General features: G+C 47.0%; 2 protein-coding genes across 7 annotated transcripts in view; one reads left to right on the top strand and one right to left on the bottom strand.

The window, feature by feature from the left end:
- Window positions 1–9,717, bottom strand: part of AK9 (adenylate kinase 9) — an 829,950-nt gene extending 820,233 nt beyond the window's left edge. For 5 of the 6 annotated variants that reach the window (XM_029595283.1, XM_029595287.1, XM_029595288.1 and 2 more), the window contains exon 1: window positions 9,646–9,717. The gene's annotated coding sequence lies outside the window, so the exon portion shown is untranslated. Of the gene's footprint in view, window positions 1–9,589 lie in introns of all 6 variants that reach the window. The other variant, XM_029595284.1, reaches the window with a different exon arrangement.
- Window positions 9,718–9,852: 135 nt separating this feature from the next.
- The window catches only part of FIG4 (FIG4 phosphoinositide 5-phosphatase), a 600,391-nt gene continuing 586,030 nt past the window's right edge, over window positions 9,853–24,213 (top strand). The window contains 3 exon segments of the mRNA XM_029595282.1: window positions 9,853–9,977; window positions 10,663–10,758; window positions 14,500–14,629. Coding sequence (XP_029451142.1) covers window positions 14,567–14,629 — 63 coding nt within the window. The 5' untranslated portion in view covers window positions 9,853–9,977; window positions 10,663–10,758; window positions 14,500–14,566.

Below are 24,213 nucleotides of genomic sequence, written 5' to 3'. Positions count from 1 at the left end.
GTATGACGGAGATCGCCGGTGGTGTCGTGGGTTTTTGAACCAATGCCATATGCATTTTTCGCTTCAGCCAGCACGATTTCCGAATGATTCGGTACGGATAAGTTTCATCCTCTCTCTTCTTGATGGGAAGGCTCTGGCCTGGGGCCTCCCCGCTGTGGGAGCGCGCTGACCCACTTCTCTCTAACCTCCAGCAATTTGTCTCGATGTACAAGTAGGTCTTTGACTAGCCCAGCCGGTTACTCAAATTGTGCTCTGACCTTCTGCACCTGCGCCAGGGCAATCGATTGCTAATGGACTACGCATCAAATTCCAAACCCTGGCCACAGAGCTGAACTGGCATGGAGACTGCCTGCGCACTGTATTCCTGGAGGGTTTAACTCCCAGGATTAAGGATGAGCTAGCGGCGTGAGAATTGCCTCCCTCTCTCAAAGGCCTCATTGACCTCACGGGAAAGATTGACAGATGCCTCCAGCAGCGAGCCCAGGAGCTCTGCTCACTTCAAAGGAGCCGCTCCAGAATGCCGTCTTCGTCCTTGTTTGGTTTCACTTCTCCTTTGGGGGATCTCCTAGAACAGGGGTGGGCAATTCCGGTCCTTGAGGGCTGCAAACCAGTCGGGTTTTCAGGATATCCTTAATGAATATGCATGAGAGAGACCTGCATACACACTGCCTCAGTTGTATGCAAATCTATTTCATGCATATTCATTAGGGGTATCCTGAAAACCTGACTGGTTTGCAGCCCTCGAGGACCGGACTTGCCCACCCCTGCCCTAGAAGAACCCATGCAACTCGGTAGTACCCACCTTACTAATGAAGAGAAGACCTGACTTCGCCATTTGGGCCTCTATCTGTATTGCGGAACAAGCGGCCATCTGTTAGCCCAGTGCCCAGAGAGAAAGGGGATTGCTCCATGCTGCGAAGCGACAGAGCGGATGACCCTCGGGCTAACAACCCCCCTGCCCCAGTTTCTACTGCCTATATCCCTGGAACAACCCTCCGCATGCTTCTCTACCCAAGCCCTGGTGGATTCCGGGGCTGGGGAAAAGCAAGTTTGCTTACCGTATACGGTGTTTCCGTAGATAGCAGGATGAATTAGCCAAGCTGTCATGGGATCTGTCAATCAGGTTCGGGAGGCGGAGCTTTACAAAGCAGAGATTTAGATTTTAGCTCTCTGTGGCTGCGCGTGTGTTCCCGCGCAGGAAAGTAACAGATTCTCCTCAGTCTGTGATTAAGCTGTAGTTCGGAAAGACGATGACTGCCAGGGAGGAGGGTGGGTCAGCATGGCTAATTCATCCTGCTATCTACGGAAACACCGTTTACGGTAAGCAAACTTGCTTTTTCCCGTTGATAGCAGGGCTGAATTAGTCCCAAGCTCCCGATCACGTTGTTTATGGTATATATGTTTGTATGTGATCATGAACAGTGTGGCATTCACCGTGTACAAGAGGATAGAGATTGCAGGATTGCGTGCCCTATCTTCGCATCAGTGGCTACTTGTTGATCAAGGCAGTAGTGCGATGTGAAGGTATGGAGTGATGACCATGTAGCTGCCTTACAAATGTCTATGGGTTGTACACGTTTAAGGTGTTATTTTTCAACAAAACAAGAGAACATTACTATTCTGCTCACCAATTCACCATTTCATACACATCATCATATTGATTAAATAATTTTATTTCCAAATTTCTACATTTACAATATTTTCACTTATTGGAAACATAGGTATTGCCAGGAAGACCAGTGGATTGGAATATGTGTATACGCATCCTTCAGGTCTATTGAACACATCCAGTCTTTGGGTTGCAATAAGGGAAGGATGGACTTCAGCGAAACCATTTTGAATTTTTCCTGAACCATCCATTTGTTCAATTCCCTGAGGTCTAGGATGGGTCGGTTGCCCCCCGATTTCTTTGGAATTAGGAAGTAAGGGGAGTAAAACCCTTTGTTCCAGTCCGCTCGGGGAACATACCGGAACATACCGGATCGCCCTTTGGTGGTAGAGTAGATTGATCTCGTGAGCTAGCTGAGATTGTAGGGTTTCTTTCTGTCGGTGTGTTAGATGTGGAATGTGGGAATCACCTCAGTTTGTGATTAAGCCTTCGTGTAGTCAAAGACTTGGTGACTGTCAGGGAGGAGGGTGGGTCAGCATGGCTAATTCATCTTGCTATCTACGGAAACACCGTTTACGGTAAGCAAACTTGCTTTTTCCCGTCGATAGCAGGGCTGAATTAGCCGCTCTGTCATGGGAGTCCAAAGCTCTAACATGCATGCGAGTTGTCACTAAACTTAGGAGAATCCCTTATGGATAGTGAACTCTTAGAGGATGATAGACTTCTATCCTTTGAAGATCCCAAGTGTGGCTCTATATGTTTACTTAGATGTTTTTGCTTGTGCGAAGCCCGGTGCGACCTTCTGTCTGGATGTCTTGACTTTCGTTTGTGCAGTGCCGGTTCCAATGTAGACTGCTTCAGCATCCGCTCGAGAGTCTGAGGCATCGGGTCTGGCCCTGACGGCGCCGGGCGTTTCGGCGCCAGCTCCGACCCCGACGGCGCCGGGTGTTTCAACACTGGTGCTGGGCATTGTGGTGCCATCTCTTATCCCGACGGTGTCGGGCGTTTCGGATTCAGTGTCAGCTCCTTCGGTGCTGGTTGTTCCGGCTCCGGTCCCATTGAGGCCGAGTGTGGTGTCCTCGGCGTCGGCTCCGTTGGCTCCGATTGGGTTCTCAGTACCTGAGTCGATGTTTTCAGCGACAGCTCCGACCCTTTTTGGCCCGTCGAGCGATGTTGCTTGGAGTCTCCATGTTTCAAGTGGAACTTCCATTCCGGTCTGGAATGTGTTCTGGAATCACGGTGCACTCGTATTTTTCCCGTAGATCGTGCGCCCCGTGTATCATCGATGTGCGACTCGGATCCGTGAATATTTTGATGAATGTTGGTCCTACCTCCGGTCCCGGAGGTTTGGTCACAGGAAGAAGATCTTCTTTTTTGAGGTGGCGTCCTCGCCACCTGCCCTGGCGAAGACTGAGTAGTTGATGGCCTATTGGTGGCCCTGTGTCGCCAGGCTCTTGGAGACATTTTCTTACAAAAAGCACAGTCGGACTGATTGTGCTCCAGTCTCAGGCAGTGGTAGCAATGATCATGCCCGCCAGTGACGGACATGATCTTACCGCAGGGACACGGTTTAAACCCGGACGGTTTCTTTGACATTGTCACCAAAAACAAATTTGTGAGGAGAAAGAAGCTCCGCATGCGCTTCTGCGCGCGGAAAAAACAGACTGAGGAGAATCTGTTACTTCCTGCGCAGGAACACACGCGCAGCCGCAGAGATTACAAAAATCTACACTCTGCTACTTAAGCTCCGCCTCCCGGGCCCTGATTGGCAGTTCCCATGACAGCATGGCTAATTCAGCCCAGCCCCGTGAGGAACCGCAGTACTAGGCTAGACTGGAGACACGCAAACACAGAAGATTTGTCTTTTATTATACAGCTGGATGATACCACCAGAGGTGGCAGTAGTGAGGTGATCCCGTAGAAGCAGTCCAGGGACCCTCAGCAAAGGAGACCCGACTCACACTGGTAGATGTTAGCAGCACACGATAGTATAGGGAGTTCCGGATGCAGGTTCCCAGTGCTGAGCTGTAGATGAGACAGACTGACAAAGGTTAGATTACTCACTGGCAGGCCGATTCAGTAAAGTCCGCGGGAGAGCGGACGAACGCCCGCTCGCTGGTGCGCGTGATTCAGTATTCAAATGAGGTGGTGCGGTAGAAACGGGGAAAAGGAGGCGCTAGGGACACTAGCGCATCCATAGTGCCTCCTTTTAACCCGGAGCGGCGGCTGTCAGCGGGTTTGACAGCCGACACTCAATTTTGCTGGCGTCGGTTCTCGAGCCCGCTGACAGCCACGGGCTCGGAAACCAAACGCCGGCAAAATTGAGCGTCTGGTTTTCGGCCCGACAGCCGCAAGCTGAATTAAATTTTTTTTTTTTTTTTAACTTTTTTTACTCTTCGGGACCTCCGACTTAATATCGCCATGATATTAAGTCGGAGGGTGCACAGAAAAGCAGTTTTTACTGCTTTTCTGTGCAGTTTCCCGGTGCCAGAAGAAATTAGCGTCTACCTTTGGGTCGGCGCTAATTTCTGAAAGTAAAATGTGCAGCTTGGCTGCACATTTTACTTTCTGTATCCCATGCGCATTTGCATGTTGAGGGCGCTATTAGGTGCTGCGGGTTGGACATGCGTTTTCCTCCCCTTACTGAATAAGGGGTAAGAAAAAACACACGTCCAATAGCAGGTTAACAGCACTGTACTGTATCGGCCTGTAAGTTGGCAGCTGTATTGTTGGAGATCCCAGCAGGCAGAAGTAGTTGGATTGCATGCACCAAGGCAGGGAGAGCAGGCCCTCGAGGAGCGAGTACCCAGGTTAGATGAAATACCCCAAAGGGCAGAGAGAGCTTCCAGTGGCAGCACGGAAGCTGCAGAGTAGTTTAGACCGGAGGAGTATCCAATCCTTGCTAACTTGAATTGTTAGCAAACAAAGGGCAGGCTAAATACCCAGATGGCATGACTTCACTCGAGGCGGACGCCCCCAAGGTTCCCGCCATGACGTGGATAAAGACGTGGGTGGCATGCGTACCCTAGGAGGCCCTCAGGAGAAACATGGTGGATAGCCTTGCCATTGCCGTTCCGGGGACGCCGGAGAGCGCGGCATGAAGACGCAGCGGTAGCCATCTTCCCAAGGCTAGTGGAGAGAGCAGGAAGAAAGGTGAGACACAGAGATCGAAGTTGTCTGAGACCGACGGACGCAACACTGTGATTTTATTCTTTATAACAGTTTCCACAATTTTCCCCGGCACTGAAATCAGGCTCACCGGTCTATAGTTTCTCGGATCACCCCTGAAGCCCTTTTTATATATTGAGATTACATTGGCCACTTTCCAGTCTTCAGGTATAAAGGATGATTTTAATGATAGGTTACATATTTTTACTAATAGATCTGAAATTTCATTTTTTAATTCTTTTAGAACCCAGGTGATTTGCTACTCTTCAGTTTGCCAATCTGGCCTACTACATCTTCCAGGTTCACCGTGATTTGGGTCAGTTTATCTGAATCATCACCCTTATCTCTGCAAAGGATATCTCCCCAACATCCTCCTTGGTCAAGATGGAAGCAAAAAATTAATTTAGCCTTTCCGCGATGGCTTTATCTTCCCTTAAGTGCCTCTTTAACCCCTAGATCATCTAAGGGTCCTCTGACTCCCTCGCAGGATTCCTTCTTCGGATATATTTTAAAAAGTATTTATTATGAGTTTTTGCCTCTAGGACCAACTTCTTTTCAAATCTCTTTTAGCCAGGCTTATCAATGCTTTACATTTAACTTGTTACTGCTTATGCTTTTTCCAATTTTCTTCAGATGGATCCTTCTTCCAATTTTTGAAGGAAGAGTTTTTGGCTAAAATAGTCTCTTTCACCTCACCTTTAACCATACTGGCAATTGTTTGGCCTTCCTTCCAACTTTCTTATTGTATGGAATACATCTGGACTATGCTTCAAAAATGGTATTTCTAAACAATGTCCATGTCTGTTGTACACTTGTAACGTTTTCAGCTGCACCTTTCAGTTTTTTCTATTTTTCTCATTTTCTCAGTTTCCCTTTTGAAAGTTTAGTGCTAGAGCCATGGATTTACTTATTGTCCCCCTTCCAGTCATTAATTCAAATTTGATCATGTTATGATCACTATTGCCAAGCGGTGCCATCACCGTTACCTCTCTCATCAAACCCTGTCCTCCACTAAGAATCAGATCTAAAATAACTTCTTCTCTCCTTGGTTCCTGGACCAATTGCTCCAAAAAGCTTTCATTTATTCCCTCCAGGAAATGTATCCCTCTAGCATGTCCTGATGATACATTTACCCAGTCAATATTGGAGCAATTGAAATCCCCATTACTACACTACCAATTTGGTTAGCTTCCCTAATTTCTCATAGCAGGTGGATGGTAGTATACTCCTACACTATACTCTTCCCCAACACACATGGAATTTCTACTCATAAAGATCCTATTGTGCATTTAATTTCTTGCAGGATCCTTATCCTGTTGGACTCTATGCCATGCCGAACATAAAGTCCATCCCCCCACCAAGTTGCTCCTCCCTATCATTGTGACATAATTTGTACTTTGATATGACACTATCTCTTTGGTTATCCTCCTTCCTCCATGTCACTGAGAGTCCAATTAAGTCTATGTCATCATTCACTGCTATACATTCTAATTCTCCCATCTTACTTCTTGGACCTCTGGCATTAGCATACAAACATTTCAAAGTGTATTTTTTGTTTTTATTAACATTTGCTTTTTAATTGATAGGGATAAATTGGAATCTTTTAGCTCAGATGATACTTTACTTATAGGCACATGGACTACTTTTGCTATTACTTTATTTAGATTTTATTGGAAACTCTCTCTTGGGATGCTACAACTCTCCTGCTTCATTAGTATCCTTGAAAGATACCTCCCTCTGAACCATGCACTGCTGAGCAACTGTCACCTTTCCCCTTTGTTCTAGTTTAAAAGCTGCTCTATCTCCTTTTTAAAGGTTAGCGCCAGCAGCCTGGTTCCACCCTGGTTAAGGTGGAGCCCAGCCTTTCGGAAAAGACTCCCCCTTCCCCAAAAGGTTCCCCAGTTCCTTACAAAACTGAATCCCTCTTCCTTGCACCATCATCTCATCCACACACTGAGACTCTGGAGCTCTGCCTGCCTCTGGGGATATACGCGTGGAACAAGGAGCATTTCAGAGAATGCTGCTGTTCGGGCGGTAGATGACGAAGGTTTGCAGTGATGCGCCCCTTCTACCATGTCCCTGTGCCGGGATTGTGACGGCTCCACTGAGGCTGCCCTTCCTATCTTCGGGGCCTTGATCTTCCTAGGCCCCGGCGAGGAATGGGCTTCCGAGGGGGGAGCATACTGTCCTCCTGCTGTGACCTGGAACTGCTGGATCTTTGCCGCTCTCTGCCTTCTAGCCCCAGGGGACATACGGCCGCAGTGGGGACAAGAGGTCTGGTCATGTTCTGCGCCCAGGCACCGATAACAAAAATCATGTCCATTGGTTATGGACATGATTTTAGCGCATGAACAGGGCTTGAACCCCGACGGCCTCGGATCTAACTTTTTTGACATTTTAAATAAAATTATCTATTCACTGAGGAGAACTCCTAAGCTCTGCGTGCGATCCCGCGCGTGGAAAGAACAGACTGAGGAGAATCTGTTCTGCTGCGCAGGAAGGCACGCGCAGGCGCACAGAACAAAGCTCTGTATTCTACTACACAAGCTCCGCCTACCAGGCCTGAAGGACAGATCCCATGACAGCATGGCTAATTTAGCCCTGCTATCAACGGGAAACGGAGCATTTCAGAGAATGCTACTCTGGAGGTTCTGGATTTCAGTTTTCTACCTAAGAGCCTACATTTGGCTTCCAGAATCTCCCTCCAACATTTTCCTATGTCGGTGCCACATGTACCACAACAGCCGGCTCCTCCCCAGCACTGTCTAAAATTCTATCTAGGTGATGCGTGAGGTCTGCCAACTTCACACAGGCAGGCATGTTACCAGGCGATCCTCACACCCACCAGCCACCCGGCTGTCTACATTCCTAATAATCGAATCACCAACTATGACGGCCGATAACCCTTCTCTCCTGGGCAGTAGCCCTGGGAGACACATCGTTGGTGCAAGAGGACAGTGCACCACCTGGAGAGCAGGTCCTTGCTATAGGATCCTTTCCTGCTGCAGTAGGTTGATGCTTGCCGATCAAGAGAGCTTCCTCCTCCAAGGCAGCACCAGGGCTGCCAGAATGGAGTTGAGACTTAGCTACCATGTCCCTGAAGGTCTCCATATGCCCAGTAATTTTTAGCAGAACCAATGTCAGGTTCAATGGTCTATAATTTCTTGGATCAGCCCCTAGAACTTTTTTTTTTTTTTTTTTTTTAAATCAGCGTTACAGTGGCCAACCCCCTTCTTCAGATACAGTGGCAGATTTTAATGATATGCCACCCATTGACAGGAGCAGATCTGCAATTTCATATTTTATTTCTTTGAGAACTCTGGGCAGATACCATCAGGTTCGGGTGATTTGTTGCTATTTATTTATTTATTTATTTATTTATTTATTTAAAGACTTTTATATACCAAAGATCATGTACTGGTACATATCGCTTCGGTTTACATATAACCAGAGTGGGAATTACCATAGATATGGTGTACATAGAACAATGAATAATAATCAGAAATCAATAAACAATAAACATAATGCATAGAAACAGTAAACAGAATGCATATAACAATAAATAATAAAAATAATCCTACCTAATAAACGAAGGATGAGCGACGTGCCGCAAATGCGCAGTAGAGACCAGCTCTACCACCATGTGCGGGCGAGCACGTCGGTCTGAGCCGAAAAAAAATGGCGGCGTCCAGTGGCAGCGGCGGTGTCGGGAGGCAGTGGCGGCGGCGGCGTTGAGTGGCAGCAGCGGCGGCGTCCGGTGGTAGCGGCGGCGGCGGAGTCGGATGGCAGCGGCAGCGGGTGGCAGCGGCGGCTGCGTCGGATGGCAGCGGCGGTGGCAGCGGCGGCGGCGGCGGGTGGCAGCGGCGTCGGCAGCAGCGGCGGCGTCGGGTGGCAGTGGCGGCAGCGAGGGAGGAGAGAGAGAGGGAGGGACTGACAGAGAGAGGGAGGGACTGAGTGAGAGGGGAGGAGAGAGAGGGAGTGGGACTGAGTGAGAGGGAGGGAGTGGGACTGAGTGAGAGGGAGGGAGGGAGTGGGACTGAGTGAGAGGGGGGACTGAGTGAGGGGGAAGAGAGAGGGAGGGAGAGAGGGAGGGAGGGAGTGGGACTGAGAGAGGGAGGGAGTGGGACTGAGAGAGAGGGAGAGAGGGAGAGAGGGAGTGGGACTGAGGGGGAGGGAGTGGGACTCAGGGAGAGGGGGAGGGAGTGGGACGGAGGGGGAGGGCATGGGACTGAGTGTGAGAGGGAGGGAGAGAGGAGGGAGGGAGTGAGACTGAGGGGGAGGGGGAGGGAGTGGGACTGAGGGAGAGTGAGTGGGACTGAGTGTGAGTGAGAGGGAGGGAGGGGGAGGGAGTGAGTGAGAGGAGAGGGAGGAGTGGGTGAGAGGGAGGGAGGTAGGGGGTGGTGAAGAGTGAGGGGAGAGAGAATGAGGGGGAGGTGAGAGACAGAGGGATGTAGCCCGTTTTAACGGGCTTAACGGCTTGTACAAGAATAAATAAGTAGTAAACAGTAGGTGTAACTGTGCGGAAATAGTAAACTATTTAAACTGATGGAATTGGATATACCTCGAACGTGGGGGATGTTGGTAGTAATATGCGATTACAAGTATTGGATAAAAATAGTACAGTATTGGATAAGAATAGTTATTTAGTTATTTAGTTATTTATATAGTTATTTAGTCTGTCTATCTGCTCTAATCCCTCCTCTGGCCTCCTAGAAATAGGCAGCGCTTGTACAGGCGCAGACAAGAGTCAGTGCCTACTGCATACGGACAAGACAAAGAAGAATGTAGCTAGGAAATCCAACAAATCCTCACAGCCTTGTAAGACCCTTCTCGTCTGACTCCCCGGCAGCGAGGGCAGCAGGTCCTACCTGCAACCCGGGCCTCGGCAGCGAGGAATTCAGCCTCCCGCTCCCGCTCGGCTTTGTGTCGCCCCGTCGCCATGGCAACCGTGCGCAGCTGCGTCTTAAAGGGGCCGCACGCGCTGCCTCGCGCCGGGGCCTACAGACGGTGAGCCTATCATTCTCTCTGGACGCCATGCGGCGTTGTGCACACCCCCCCCCCCCCCCCCATCTACTAGCACCACGGTCAGCGCCTGCTCGCGCCTTTGGAGCTATTTTGACTCCAGTGGCTCCCCGTCCCGCGGCGGTACGGCCGGAAGTGCGGGTGCTCGGCGCGCAGCCTTGGAAGGGGAGGCTCTCGGGTAACGGTAGCTCTGAGGGTGATCGCCGTGGTGAAGTGTGAGAGCTCGGGGTGGGGGTAATTTAGTGCGGTGCCTGGAGACAGAGGTGGTGCACAGCGGAAGGGCTGCCAACCGTCGCCAGGTCGGTTTTGACCCTGTGCATGCATGGAGTTGTAGTTCTGATTTCCCTTCAGCGTTTCTGTGAGAACAAAAACCAAACAGGACTACAAGTCCATGCATGCACTGATGGAAAACCAGGACCGGAGCTGCGGGCTGATCGGTTGGCGGTGCTCTGGCCACGCTTATCTCTCAGCTTGTGCACTCGGCTGCCCCCGACCCCGGTGACCAGTGCTGACACTCCCAGGCCAGATCGGCTGCTCCTAACGCGCCTCTGCCCCGAGGCCTGAGCGAAAGGAGTACGCGGCAGGTGCAGAGCCTTGCCGGTTGTGCTGACGGTCTGCTTTGGTACTCTGCTTAAAGGGCCGCTGCAAGAGGCCTGGGCGCCCTAGACGGAACCCCCTATTGGTGGCAGCTCCAGCACAACGCTCCCTTCTTTGGCAGCATTGGCTCCCCCCCTCTGGGCCTCATTTTGCTGCTCCCAAACTTTTGAGCTCTAGGCGATCGCCCGGCTTCCTTCAGGGTCTGCTCGTATAGTTGATCACCAGGATGTTGTCGGATTCTGTTCATCAGGTCTTCTTTCTTGCAGCCTAGATAACTGTCGCCTAAAGGAGAGCATCCGAAACCCACGTTGGTCCAGCACTTTCTTGTCATCTCAGGACCTGATTGTCCGCTTCAGACCTGTGTGAGTGTGTTTGATTCTTTGGGATTTTATTGCTCATATTGGTGTACAATATAATTACCAAATAAAAAGCTATAAACCTCCAAACACAGTAAATATAAAATGACTTCAGATAAAATAAACAATCACAACTATTTATTACTTCAGTTTATTACCTGTTTTTGTTTTTTTAATGGAACTTCACCTAAGGCAGCATACATCATAAAACCATGACAGCCGAAACAGAGCAAGGCCAAACATGGTAATAAGACAATGTAAAAATATTAAAGGACAAATATACCACTACAGTAATATCACAGAAACTTAAAATTAGTAGATGCACTAAAGTGCTAGTGTTTTTTGCATCTGCTATTGATGCAGTGGATGAGGGGGTGGTGCAAGGGTATTAGGCGCCTTAGGAACCTTCTGCCTTGTGCTGCACCCTGGTCTCCTATCTCATTCGCGGCTGCCAAATCTCTACTCCTCTTTGCTGTGATCAGGATAGGTTCCACTCGTGACACCACATGACTGCTCTTCAGCGTTCCCTAATGATCTGTGCCATAGGCGATCACCTAGTTCGCCTAATAGGTTGTGCTGGCCCTGAGTGGATGACTGGTCCATCATTTTCATGCAAAGGGTAATCGTATGATTCCATGTCCAACAAGATGGGCTGCATCAGGCTTAGTTTCACCCTACTGGGTCTGTGGACATTTAGGTTTCTGACAAGCAATGAGAGTAAAACCAGGACTTGCTCCACCCTTGAGCTGCAGGGTCGTCTGCACGACACCCAGTTGAGGATGTTGCGATTATCACTTATATTTGGAGCAGTTCTGGCATTGCTTCCAACATCTGAACTTCAGGCAGTGGCAAAGATATTCTTGCAACTTTAGAGATAATAGCTTAGATCACTGGCGCTCGTGACCAATTTCCCAGGACAGTAGATTAGACTGTAGTCCTCTGCATTCAACAAATAAATGGACTAAATGATAAGACTTTATTTACCAGTTAACTTTAATATTTCACATTTCTAATTTGTCATTGATACCACCCATATGTTCATCGTTGTGCCCTTATGTAAACCGTTGTGATGGTTAGCCAACTTAACGACGGTATAGAAAAGTTTTAAAATAAATAAATAAAGATACTGGTTATCATTTTGATAGAACTACTAAATGTAATGTAGGATGCAGCAATATTCATTATAATGAACAACACATTTTTTGCGGATGATACAAAATCACAAGCAGACTGTGATACATTACAGGAGGACCTTGCAAGACTGGAAGATTGGGCATCCAAATGGCAGATGAAATTTAATGTGGACAAGTGCAAGGTGTTGCATATAGGGAAAAATAACCCTTGCTGTAGTTACATGATGTTAGGTTCCATATTAGGAACTACCACCCAGGAAAAAGATCTAGGCATCATAGTGGATAACACATTGAAATCGTCGGTTCAGTGTGCTGCGGCAGTCAAAAAAGCAAACAGAATGTTGGGAATTATTAGAAAGGGAATGGTGAATGAAATGGAAAATGTCATAATGCCTATGTGTCATTCCATGGTGAGACCGCACCTTGAATACTGTGCACAATTCTGGTTGCCGTATCTCAAAAAGGATATAGTTGCGATGGAGAAGGTACAGAGAAGGGCGACCAAAATGATAAAGGGGATGGAACAGCTCCCCTATGAGAAAAGGCTAAAGAGGTTCAGCTTGGAGAAGAGACGGCTAAGGGGGGATATGATAGAGGTGTTTAAAATCATGAGAACGGTCTAGAACGGGTAGATGTGAATTGGTTATTTATTCTTTCAGATAATAGAAAGACTAGGGGGCACTCCATGAAGTTAGCATGTGGCACATTTAAAACTAATCTGAGAAAGTTCTTTTTCACTCAGTGCACAATTAAACTCTGGAATTTGTTGCCAGAGGATGTGGTTAGTGCAGTTAGTATAGCTGTGTTTAAAAAAAGGATTGGATAAGTTCTTGGAAGAGAAGTCCATTACCTGCTATTAATTAAGTTGACTTAGAAAATAGCCACTGCTATTACTAGCAACAGTAACATGGAATAGACTTAGGTTTTGGGTACCTACCAGGTTCTTATGGCCTGGATTGGCCACTGTTGGAAACAGGATGCTGGGCTTGATGGACCCTTGGTCTGACCCTGTATGACATGTTCTTATGTTCTTGTATTCCATGTTTTATAGCAATGCAATAGGTTAAAACAAAACCAGCTATCAATATTTTCTCAGGGTGGTCTTGTCTTTTACGACTCTACAATAGATGTGGAAGAGTACAGGGAAGGCTGGTAACTCCTGCTGGAAATGAGGTACAGAGGCTTCCTGGATGTCTGGAGCTTTCTCATTCATCAGAGCAAGCACCTAAGAACTTTCTGTCTTACATTACAGAACAATATCCACTTCTTACATGTGCCCCATAACTGTATTACCATTTTCCTAAGAAACTGCAGGAAATTAGGTGGTGACATTGTAATGCATAGAAATCTCTGAATAATTTCTAATGATCTGACTCAGAATTGCATTTTCAGCACAGCCAAAGTCTTACCATAAGATGAGGTGCCAAATTCATTAGAAAATGAAAGTACCAGCCAAGATTCTTAGGTGCAAGGGAAAAATCTTTGTGGGGTTGTTGTTGTTTTTTTTTTTTTAACATTATTTGCTCTTCCCTTCCCCTTCAGCCTTTCTCTTCCATTTCTTCCCTTCTGTAGCCCAGCTGTTGCTCCCAGCTCCGGTCACTCTTCCTGGGCCCTGCTGCTTCACTTTCCAACTTGGCGGTGGCTGCTGCTTTTCCCTGCTCCAGCCACTGCTACTCCTCACAGCCTCTCTTGGTAAATTTTAGGCACCCGGTCAACCTGGCATCTGGGGTTTTGTAACCCTTTCAGGAGATTTATCTGTAGATGATTCTGGATAAATTAGTGAACATGTGGTAATGCATGGAGCTGATTCCAGAACAGTCAGTAGAATGACTTTTTTCTTTTGAGTTTTGACTGTGATATTATTTAATTGGAATATAGAAAGAAAAGCATTACACATTCCACATCTCTGGGTTTGATGAGTCAAACTCTTCAATAAGACCCAGTGTTGCCATCTCAAGGAATCTGGAATTATCAGTTTGAAGAAAAAGAAAAGGCTTCTTAATGTGTTTTTGTAAAACACACCAGTCCTCACTGGCTCTCTCCTCCTCTATTGATGCCCTAAGTTCCTCCTTCCCCCATCTCTTTCTATGAGCTCCATTTGCTGGCACTGGGGACAGTATTTTCTGTGAACCGTGGTAGGCTCTGTAACATGATGAAAAGTAGCAGTGGGGATAGCTTTTCTTGGGTTGTACACAGTTTCACATCCTAGCTTACCTTGGAGAGCAGACCCCGGCTGCATCAGCAGAACAGTGACTTCAGCAGGTCCTGCCCCACTGGGGGAGGGACATGCTTACATAAGTGACTGTTCTAGGATAATGATTCTCAATGCAGTCCTTGGGGTACACTTAGCAGGTCAGGTTTTCAGAATATTTACAGTAGACTTGCATATAATGCAGGCAGTGCATGCAGATCTATCTCAGGCATATTCATTGTAGATATCTTGAAAACTTGATTGGCTAGGTGTGCCCCAAGGACTGGTTTGAGAGCTCCTTATTCTGGCAGCTGTTTTGACAGTAAACATGATAATGAACATGATAGTTTCCTGTGAATTCTACCAATTATTGTTTAACTAAACATCATTTCTAAAGAGAACATTTTTGTTTGTTAATTATAGATTTGATCTTTGGAACTAGCTGAAGACGAGTGCTGCCTTTGGGCAGATAAAGTGTGGCACTGCCAGCATGCCAGCCTCTGCCCCGATCATCAGCTGTGTACAGAAGCTGGTGCTGTATGAAACGAGAGCTGTAAGTAAAGGACATATCTATGCTTTTCTTAAAACGATAGTTCTGCTGGCTATCAGGTCGATCCAGTATCGTCCGCTCGAGGATTGCCCGTCTGTAACGTGCTCGTAGCGCACAATTCGGGCGCGCAAGGCAATTCGGCGATACAGTCTCCAGTTTCACGCGTCCGTATCGCTTCTGAAAACAGACGCATAACCCTTTCCGCACCCGGCATGTAAATGAACGAAAAAGCTGTATAATGAAGGAATTAGCTATTCCCCTGCGATACTGTAACGGGCGCTGATATTATCTCCTCCGTGACCCGCTGTTCTGCCGCGGCCTTAACCTGCTAGTTTACCGCCTCCCCCTAGTAGGAGTTAGTGTAGTGTAGTGTAGGGTAAAAACATTGCTTACCCGCCCTGGTCCCGTCCGGTCTCCTGCAGCCCCGTCCGGACCGGACGGGGCTGCAGGAGACCGGACGGGACCAGGGCAAAAAAAAAACAAACGAAAAAGTAGCAAGGCTCGGGCCTGCTATGGTAAGTGTAAAAAGTGTAAAAAACAAAAAACCTGTGTGTTATATAAAAAAATAAAACAATTTTAAATACCTGTCGGAGGGCCGTGGGTCCAGGCGGCCGGTGGGCGGCGGGCAGCCATCAGCGGCATCCGGTAGTCCCTTCTCCCTTCCTCCCTCCCTCCCCTGCCTGGATGAGCGCCAAAATCGCACGGGCGGGTCGGCAGCGGGGGGGGCGGCAGCAGGATCCGGGAGCGGCGGGTAGGCAGCAGCGGGGTCCAGGGGGGCAGCGGGGTCCGGGGGGGGCAGCGGCAGCGGGGTCCGGGGGTGGCAGCGAGATCTGGGGAGCCAGCAGCGGCAGCATGTTCGATCGGGCAGGCAGGTAGGTGGCAAAGTAAAGATGGCCGCCTGCACGGGAAAATCGTGCATGGCCGCTGAAGACGTGACGTCACGACGTTTGGCGTCACGGGGTGTGACGTCACGTCTTCAGCGGCCAATTGCACGATTTTCCCGTGCAGGCGGCCATCTTTACTTTGCCACCTACCTGCCTGCCCGATCGAACATGCTGCCGCTGCTGGCTCCCCGGATCTCGCTGCCCCCCCCCCCGGACCCCCGCTGCCGCTGCCCCTCCCGGACCCCGCTGCCGCTGCCCCCCCGGACCCCGCTGCTGCCTACCCGCCGCTCCCGGATCCTGCTGCCGCCCCCCCCCCCCCCCCGCTGCCGACCCGCCCGTGCGATTTTGGCGCTCATCCAGGCAGGGGAGGGAGGGAGGAAGGGAGAAGGGACTACCGGATGCCGCTGATGGCTGCCCGCCGCCCACCGGCCGCCTGGACCCACGGCCCTCCGACAGGTATTTAAAATTGTTTTTTTTTTATATAACACACAGGTTTTTTGTTTTTTACACTTTTTAAACTTTTTTACACTTCCTGGTGCCTGTCATTTCAAATGTCATTTGAAATGACAGGTACCAGCGCACCCAGGTTACTATATAGGCGCTGTTACAGCGCCTATACAGTAAAATGGGTTGTGCGGGCATAACCCTTCCCTAACGCTTCACAGCCGCGGCATGCATTTGCATGCGATTAGAGGAGAGTATCGGGGAGTTAGTGAAGAGAACTGTGCGTGCGGGGAGGAAGGGTGCGCCTGACACTACCTCACTGTTTTTACCGCGGCCTTACTGGATCGACCTGTATGGAGGAGAGCCGACAGTCGCTCAGGAGCATGTGGCTGATGTATTGTTTTACTGCTGTTGCCTCTTTGAGCATTTGGAAAAGTGGAGAGGAAATAAAAATTGGATTTGAAGTAAGGTGTTTTCAAAGGGAAGTTACTTATTTATTTACAGTTGTTTGATATTCTGTCTTTTACAAAAAATGGCCAGATTGCAATCAATCTAAATCAGCAAGTGCAGTAAACTTACAATGGTGATCAAATTCGCAGAAGGGTAAATAACTTCCTGATAGAGAGAATGTGTGGAAAAAATGGAGGTAGTTCAGGTTGATTTAAATAAAAAAGCAGACAAATATGAAAAATTTCAAATTACCTTATGTCAGCTCTGTCTTTGGTTCACTCTGTCAGGTAGTGCTGGAGGAGGGAATCATTAACAAGGAGTACCCTTTTATAGGTCACTCTCTCCAGGACCCCATGTCTTATAAGCATAACACATCATTGCTCCTAGGAATTAATGTATTAATATGAGAGCGATAATTATTTTATAAAGACACAGCTCAATAATTGGACAAAAGAATATTCCATAAAAGAATATGTTCATTTGTTATATATGAGTAAATTATTCATATCTTTTCTAAAATGCATACAGAAAAATAAAATGGTTAACTTATCTATACAGGTTAATGCCAGGTCTCGGACTGCTATCCCCTGTCGTAACAGAGTTAGACAGCAGCCTCGAGCTCACAATTCTCATCATATTTATAACTTTTTACTTGTTTATAAATTTATAGCCTGTATAGGCTCTATGCCAGGTCTTTCTGTTTAGCTATCTAGCTACAGTGCAGTTATTTATAGTTTATTTTACAAGCTTAAAGCTTCTAATAATTAAATACTGATTTATATACAGTAAAAACTTGTTGCTTATGGAAAATCATTACAATTTAAAGACTTACAAAGAACTTTGTATTGGGCTGTAGTCTGGGACGCCTGCCATGTATTCTAGCTGCATTTATGTAATCTTGAGGAAAGGTCACCATAGTCCTTTCTGGCAGCAGTGTGTTTGTGCGATACTGTATTATTTACCATAAGCTTACTGGGGAGACTGGATGGACCATTTGGTCCTTTTCTGCCATCATTTCTATGTTTTATGTTTGTTATCTTTGTATGCCTAGGAATCTGTCTGTATTCCTGTGTTTTGTACTGAGGATGAATTAACAAGCAGTATTGTTTTTTTCTTAAAAGTTAATGGGTTTCCTGATATCAATGCTTGAGAACCCTGTGACATCTGTTAATATTCAGATTCTCAAAAGTCATAAAAAGAATAAATGTAGGTATCTGTGTGAAGATAGTGGAAGTCTAAAAAATAAAATTGGAGCGTTAGCGGTATATACATAGTAGGCATCTCGGAGACCTGATGGAAAATGGATAAACAGACAATGGGACAAAATCTGTTGAATTGACAGAGCAGATTGAACTGGTTCTGAGGTGGCATTATAAGTTAAGGATAACGTAGTCATGTAGGATTAAGGATGCCAACTGGCTCTAGATTTTCTGGATAGGTTAATCCAGTCCTGGTTTTTATTCCCCTCCATGCAAGTACTTATAATCTTGCTTTTCTTAGGGAATGCAATAGGGAACTCAAAATAAATCCCAGCATGCAATGGGATAAAACCAGGACTGGATCAACTTGTCGTGAAAATCTGGAGTCAGTTGGCAACCCTATGTAGGATACAAGTTCTGCAGCAAACAAACTGCACTCTGAGATTTCTATAGATCGAAATTCCATGTGTGATGGAGAAGAATATAGCAGTGAGAATTTCACCTGACCAGGGTGGTGAAAAAGACTGAAATGCTAACAGATTAGACAAGCGACACAAGCTCGCAACAGAGAAATAATAGGAGGTTTCAAATACCTCAACATTTATTGGTTGAATGTCTCACCAGGGAGACAAAGTTTTTAGATGCCATAAATCAGGAGTCCTTCAGACTTTTTAAGTGGAGAGCCACATGCAACATTTCAAATCTTTGAGAGGGCCATGTTGGCGGGAGTTTGGATGACTTGGGAAGTGGATGTGGGGGTCTCCCTTGTAGTCTTGCCATTTTAGTGATTTGAAATGCTGCAGAAGGGGAGCGGCAGGGATCTGTAAAAATATTTCTAGGAAATTGGCAACTCTGCCATATGTTTGGGAATCCTACTGCCTGTTCCTCCCTTTCTCAGAATCTGCATCTTCTTCCTTTCCTCCACTCCCCTTTTCCTCCCACTGCTCTCATCTCCTCCTCTCTCTCACTCACTTTCTCTCCTACATAAGAACATAAGAAGAACATAAGAAAATGCCATACTGGGTCAGACCAAGGGTCCATCAAGCCCAGGATCCTGTTTCCAACAGTGGCCAATCCAGGCCATAAGAACCTGGCAAGTACCCAAAAACTAAGTCTATTCCATGTAACCATTGCTAATGGCAGTGGCTATTCTCTAAGGGCCAGATTTTAAAGGCCCTGCGCACGTAAATCCGGCCGGATTTACGCGCGCAGGGTGCCGGCGCGCCTATTTTGCATAGGCCGCCAGCGCGCAAGTCCCGGGGCTTTGTAAAAGGGGTGGGGAGGGGGCATGTCCGGGGGCGTGTCCAGGGTCAGGGGGCGGTTTGGGGCGGGACCGGGGGCGTGGTGCCGGCCCGGGGGCATGGTCGAGGCCTCTGGACCAGCCCCCGGGTCGGGTGATGGTGCGCGCAGATTTACGCCTGCTGAAAGCAGGCGTAAATCTGCCAACAAAAGTAGGGGGTGGGTTTAGATAGGGCCGGGGGGGTGGGTTTGGTAGGGGAAGGAAGGGGAAGGTGCGGGGGGAGGAAAGAAAGTTCCCTCTGAGGCCGCTCCGATTTCGGAGCAGCCTCGGAGGGAACAGGCAGCGCGCACCGGGCTCGGCGCGCGCAGGTTGTACAAATGTGCACCTCCTTGCGCGCGCTGACCCCGGATTTTATAAGGTACGCGCTTGCGCAAAATTATAAAATCTACCCCTAAGTGAACTTAATAGCAGGTAATGGACTTCTCCTCCAAGAACTTATCCAATCCTTTTTTAAACACAGCTATACTAACTGCACGAACCACATTCTCTGGCAACAAATTCCAGAGTTTAATTGTGCGTTGAGTAAAAAAGAACTTTCTCCGATTAGTTTTAAATGTGCCCCATGCTAACTTCATGGAGTGCCCCCTAGTCTTTCTATTATCTGAAAGAGTAAATAACCGATTCACATCTACCCGTTCTAGACCTCTCATAATTTTAAACACCTCTATCATATCCCCCCTCAGCCGTCTCTTCTCCAAGCTGAAAAGTCCTAACCTCTTTAGTCTTTCCTCATAGGGAAGCTGTTCCATTCCCTTTATCATTTTGGTAGCCCTTCTCTGTACCTTCTCCATCGCAATTATATCTTTTTTGAGATGCGGTGACCAGAATTGTACACAGTATTCAAGGTGTGGTCTCACCATGGAGCGATACAGAGGCATTATGACACTTTCCGTTTTATTCACCATTCCCATCCTAATAATTCCCAACATTCTGTTTGCTTTTTTGACTGACGCAGCGGCCTACCAGGGTCTGATCGAATTCTCAATAAAGTTTTTGTTGATTTTTTTTTTTTTTTTTTTGTGAAAGTGGCACCTGCCTATAAATTTAGGGATGAGCTAGGGGTGGGTGGGTTGGGAAATACAAACAGTCTAACTTCAGTTAGTCAGCCTGAGTGACTCACTGCTCTCTTGATTAACAAATGTTGGTCCCTATTCAAACCCAATCACACTACCTTAACACCTTTCCAAGGTGAGTAACTGAGCTGAACTATTCAACTTTTTTACTTAGGTATACACTGCTCCTAGCTTATTTCTAGCTTATGGCTACTTTTTTTTCCTGCTCTCCTCTCACTCACATTCCCTTCATATCATTCTCTTTACAAACACTGACATGATCTCCTTGATTCCCTTTCCTCTCCTTTTCCTTCTCACACGCCACTCTCTTCCCTCTCTTCTCTCACTCCCATGCCACTCTCTTCCCTCTCTTCTCTCACTCCATCCCATCCTTCCACTTCACTCTTAACCCTCTCATTCACTTCCCTTCCTTCCTTCATCCTCTCCTCTCTCACTCGCTCCCTTTTTCTCCTACTCTTTTCCTTCTCTTCTTACCACACTGCTTTTGCCTCCTCACATTCCCTCCCCTTACTCACAAGCCATTCCCTTCCTATCGCCCCAACTCACTCACTCACTGCCCTTTCCCATCCCTCTCCTCTTCACTCCTTTACTCCCTCCCTCCCTTTTCTTCTTCCCTAATATTCTTACTTCCTTGTTTATTTATTAAAACATTTTAATCGCTTTGTGCGTGAGCTCTAAGTGATTTACATAATAACGTACATAATAGTTACAAGTAACAAAATAGATTACATAAATATAAAACAGTCTAAAATAACAAAAAAACATTCTTAACCGGCCTAAAATAAGACAAGTTACTTGCCAAATCAAGAAGGCCTGTAAGATTGTTGATTTGAACCTAATTACTCTCTGCCGCTATGTAACATGAAAGGAACCTGAAAGCGCCAGAGTTGCTTTTGAATATATGCGGGCACCTCTCAATTAAATGCTTGCTTCAACAAGAATGACTTAAAAGTTATTTTAAATTTCTTGGGACCTTCTTCAAATCTCAGAGATGCAGGTATAAAATTCCATAAATTAGGTGCAGCTCCAGAAAAGGCACAGACTCGTGGAGTTAATACTTTAGCTTTTTTAATTGAGGGAACCTCGAGCAGGCCTCTTTCTTGAGAACTGAGACTCCTTGTTGGTTGATAAATATGAAGCAATAAATTAGCCCAAGGACAATGAGAGCTACTTCATATTTTATAAGTCATAAATAGTATTTTTGAATGGACTATGAAACACACCAGAAGCCATTGGAATTGTATTAATATAGGGGTGATATGATCATAGCGTTTAACTCTGCTAATTAAATGTGCCGCTGAAGTGGTTTCAGAGTTGATTCAGGGAGTCCAAGGTATATGGCATTGCAATAATAGATAGTGGGAAGTACTGATGCCTGAACCACCAGGTTAAAATCACTTGGTTCCTGTTCATCCCCTCACCCTTCATTTCAATTTACTCTCACCACTCTCACTCACTGCATTTCTTCCCCTACCCCTTTAGCTCGGTGTTCACTAAAGAAGACCCTAGAAATGGACCATTGCTGGTTGAGAAGACCATAGATTGAGATGGGGTAGATGAAACTCCATTTACAGAAGAGAATGTATGGGAAGAGCTAGGAAAGCAAAGTGGACAAGGCCGGATGAGGTTCATTCCAGGATACTGAGGGAGCTGAGAGATATTCTGGCGGGTCCGCTGAAGGACCTGTTCAATAGATCCCTGGAAGCGGAAGTGGTGCCATATGACTGGAGAAGAGCTGTGGTGATCCTGCATCACAAGAGTAGGAACAGAGAGGAGGATGGAAACTATAGGGCAGTTATCCTCACCTCAGTGGTGGAAAAATTAATGGAGACGCTGCTGAAGGAAAGGATTGTGAAACATCTACAAATTGGTGGGTTGCTGGACCCAAGGCAGCATGGTTTCACCAGGGGCAGGTCCTGTCAGACAAATATGATTGATTTCTTTGATTGAGTGACTAGAGAATTGGATCAAGGAAGAGCTCTTGATGTAATTTATTAGGATTTCAGCAAAGCTTTTGATACGGTCCCGCATAGGAAACTTGTGAATAAAATGAAAAGCTTGAGACTCGGCGCCAATGTGGTGGAGTGGACTTACAAACTGGTTGACTTACAGGAGACAGTGTGAAGTGGTAAATGGAACCTGCTCTGAAGAGAGAACAGTTTTAAGTGGAGTGCCACAGGGATCTGTTTTGGGTCCGGTTCTGTTCAGTATCTTTGTGAGGATCATTGTGGAAGGGATAAAAGGTAAAATCTGTCTATTTACAGGTGATAAGATCTGCAACAGAGTGGGCACGCTATAAGGAATAGAGGGAATGAAAAGTGATTTAAGAAAGCTTGAAGACTTTTCAAAGACTTGGCAGCTGGGATTCAATGCCAAGAAGTGCAGAGTCGTGCATCTGGGGTGCGGTAATCCAAAAGAGCTGTATGTGATGGGCAGTGAAAGACTAATGCACATGGACTGGGAGAGGGACCTTGGGGTGATTGTATCTGGGGATCTGAAGATGGCGATGCAATGTGACAAGGAGATATCTAAAGCCAGAAGAATGCTGGGCTGCATAGTGAGAGGAATAACCAGTAAGAAAAAGGAGGTGATAATCCCCTTGTACAGGTCCTTGGTGAGGCCTCACCTGGAGTATTGTGTTCAGTTTTGGGAACCGTACCTCAAAAGGGATAGAGACAGGATGGAGGCGGTCCAGAGAAGGGCGACCAAAATGGTGTGGTTTCTGTATCTAAAGACTTACGAGGAGAGGCTGAAGGATATGAATATATCCTGGAAGAGAGGAGGTGCAGGGGAAATATGATATAGACCTTCAGATACCTGAAAGATTAATGCATGAACTTTGAAGCTTTTCTGTTGAAAACAAACAGATAGAAATAGGGGTCATGATATGAATCTCCAGTGGGGGGTGGGGGGTGACTCAGAACTAACAGGAAATATTTCTTCACCGAGAGGGTGGTGGATTCCTGGAATGCTTTTCCAGAGGAGTTGGTGAAGATGAAAACAGTAAATAATTTCAAAAAGACATGGGATAAACACTTGGATATCTAAAGGCTAGAATTGGAAATTAAGAAAAGGGTGAATGGCGGGTAAGCTGCATTGAGCAGCAGTTACTGTCCCTAGCCGAAGGCATGGGAATTACTACCTTTAACCAATTAGCTTACATGATCTTGATGCAAAGCAGTATCTCTCTTTGCTTTGACGGCAGGGAGAAAAAAAGGGGAACTGGATTCAGACAACAGCCAATGCTGGGCCCCGACTTTTATGGTCTGGAGTACTGATATGCAGAGATTAAGTAAAAAGCGCAGGACTGTTTGTACGGCCAAGTTCAAAAGCAAAGCACATTCAAGCAGTAACACTATATGAGTTATCAAGACAGCTGCTCACCCTGTAAAATGCTGCTAGCAGTAATTTTGTTATAGGTTTGACAGTTGCTTGGTTTCAGATATTATCTTTAACATAAGGCTTGGGGGTAGCCTGCATGGAGCGGCAGTTACTACCTTAAGAAACTTGCTGGGCTGACTGGATGGGCTATTTGATCTTTTTCTGCTAACATTACTATGTTACTATACATGCTGGCGGGGCCTGGCCTGGCCTCCCTGCTAGCGGCTGACATCTTTGGCAGGTTGGTCGCGCTTCTGCTAGTGGGACTTGGTCTCTGCCAGCAGCTTATATCTTTGGGGGGGCCTGGGCTATCTTGTAGCTGGAGGGGCCTGGCCTCCCCGCCAGTGGCTCGCGTCTTTGGGGCAGGGTGTGCAGTCCAGCAGTAGTTCTGCTGGTGGGGCCTGGGAAAGTAAGCCTTTCTAGCTCCACTGGATGGATCTCCTCTCTCTCAGAGAAGCTTGTTGGGGGGGTGGGGGGGGGGGGCAGCAAAATGAGCCCACGAGGACCCCTGCCATAAATGACTGCTCCATGGAACAGCTGGTCCTGGAATAGATGGGAGGGGGAGCTATTTTAAATCTTGTCCTTAGTGGAATGCACAGACTTGTGCAAGGAGTTACTGCGGTGGGGTCATTTGGCTGTAGTGATCCTAATGCAATCAAATTTGACATAATCACTGGGGAGAGGACATTAATACAACTATTGCAGAAACAGAACTTTAACAAGGGAGAGAGACTACGATAGTACGAGGAAACAAAAAGGAGCAGTTACGAGGATTAAGTCTATGTGAGGTGGAGGAACCCAGAGATTTATGCGGTAGCCGCGCAGCTTATAAAACACTGTGTATTTTGGCTCTGAA

The sequence above is a fragment of the Rhinatrema bivittatum genome, chromosome 3 (genome assembly GCF_901001135.1).
Source record: "Rhinatrema bivittatum chromosome 3, aRhiBiv1.1, whole genome shotgun sequence".
NCBI classification, from domain to species: Eukaryota; Metazoa; Chordata; class Amphibia; order Gymnophiona; family Rhinatrematidae; genus Rhinatrema; species Rhinatrema bivittatum.
The sequence above is the reverse complement of the archived record's forward strand: the minus strand, read 5'-3'. Positions and strand labels throughout refer to the sequence as shown.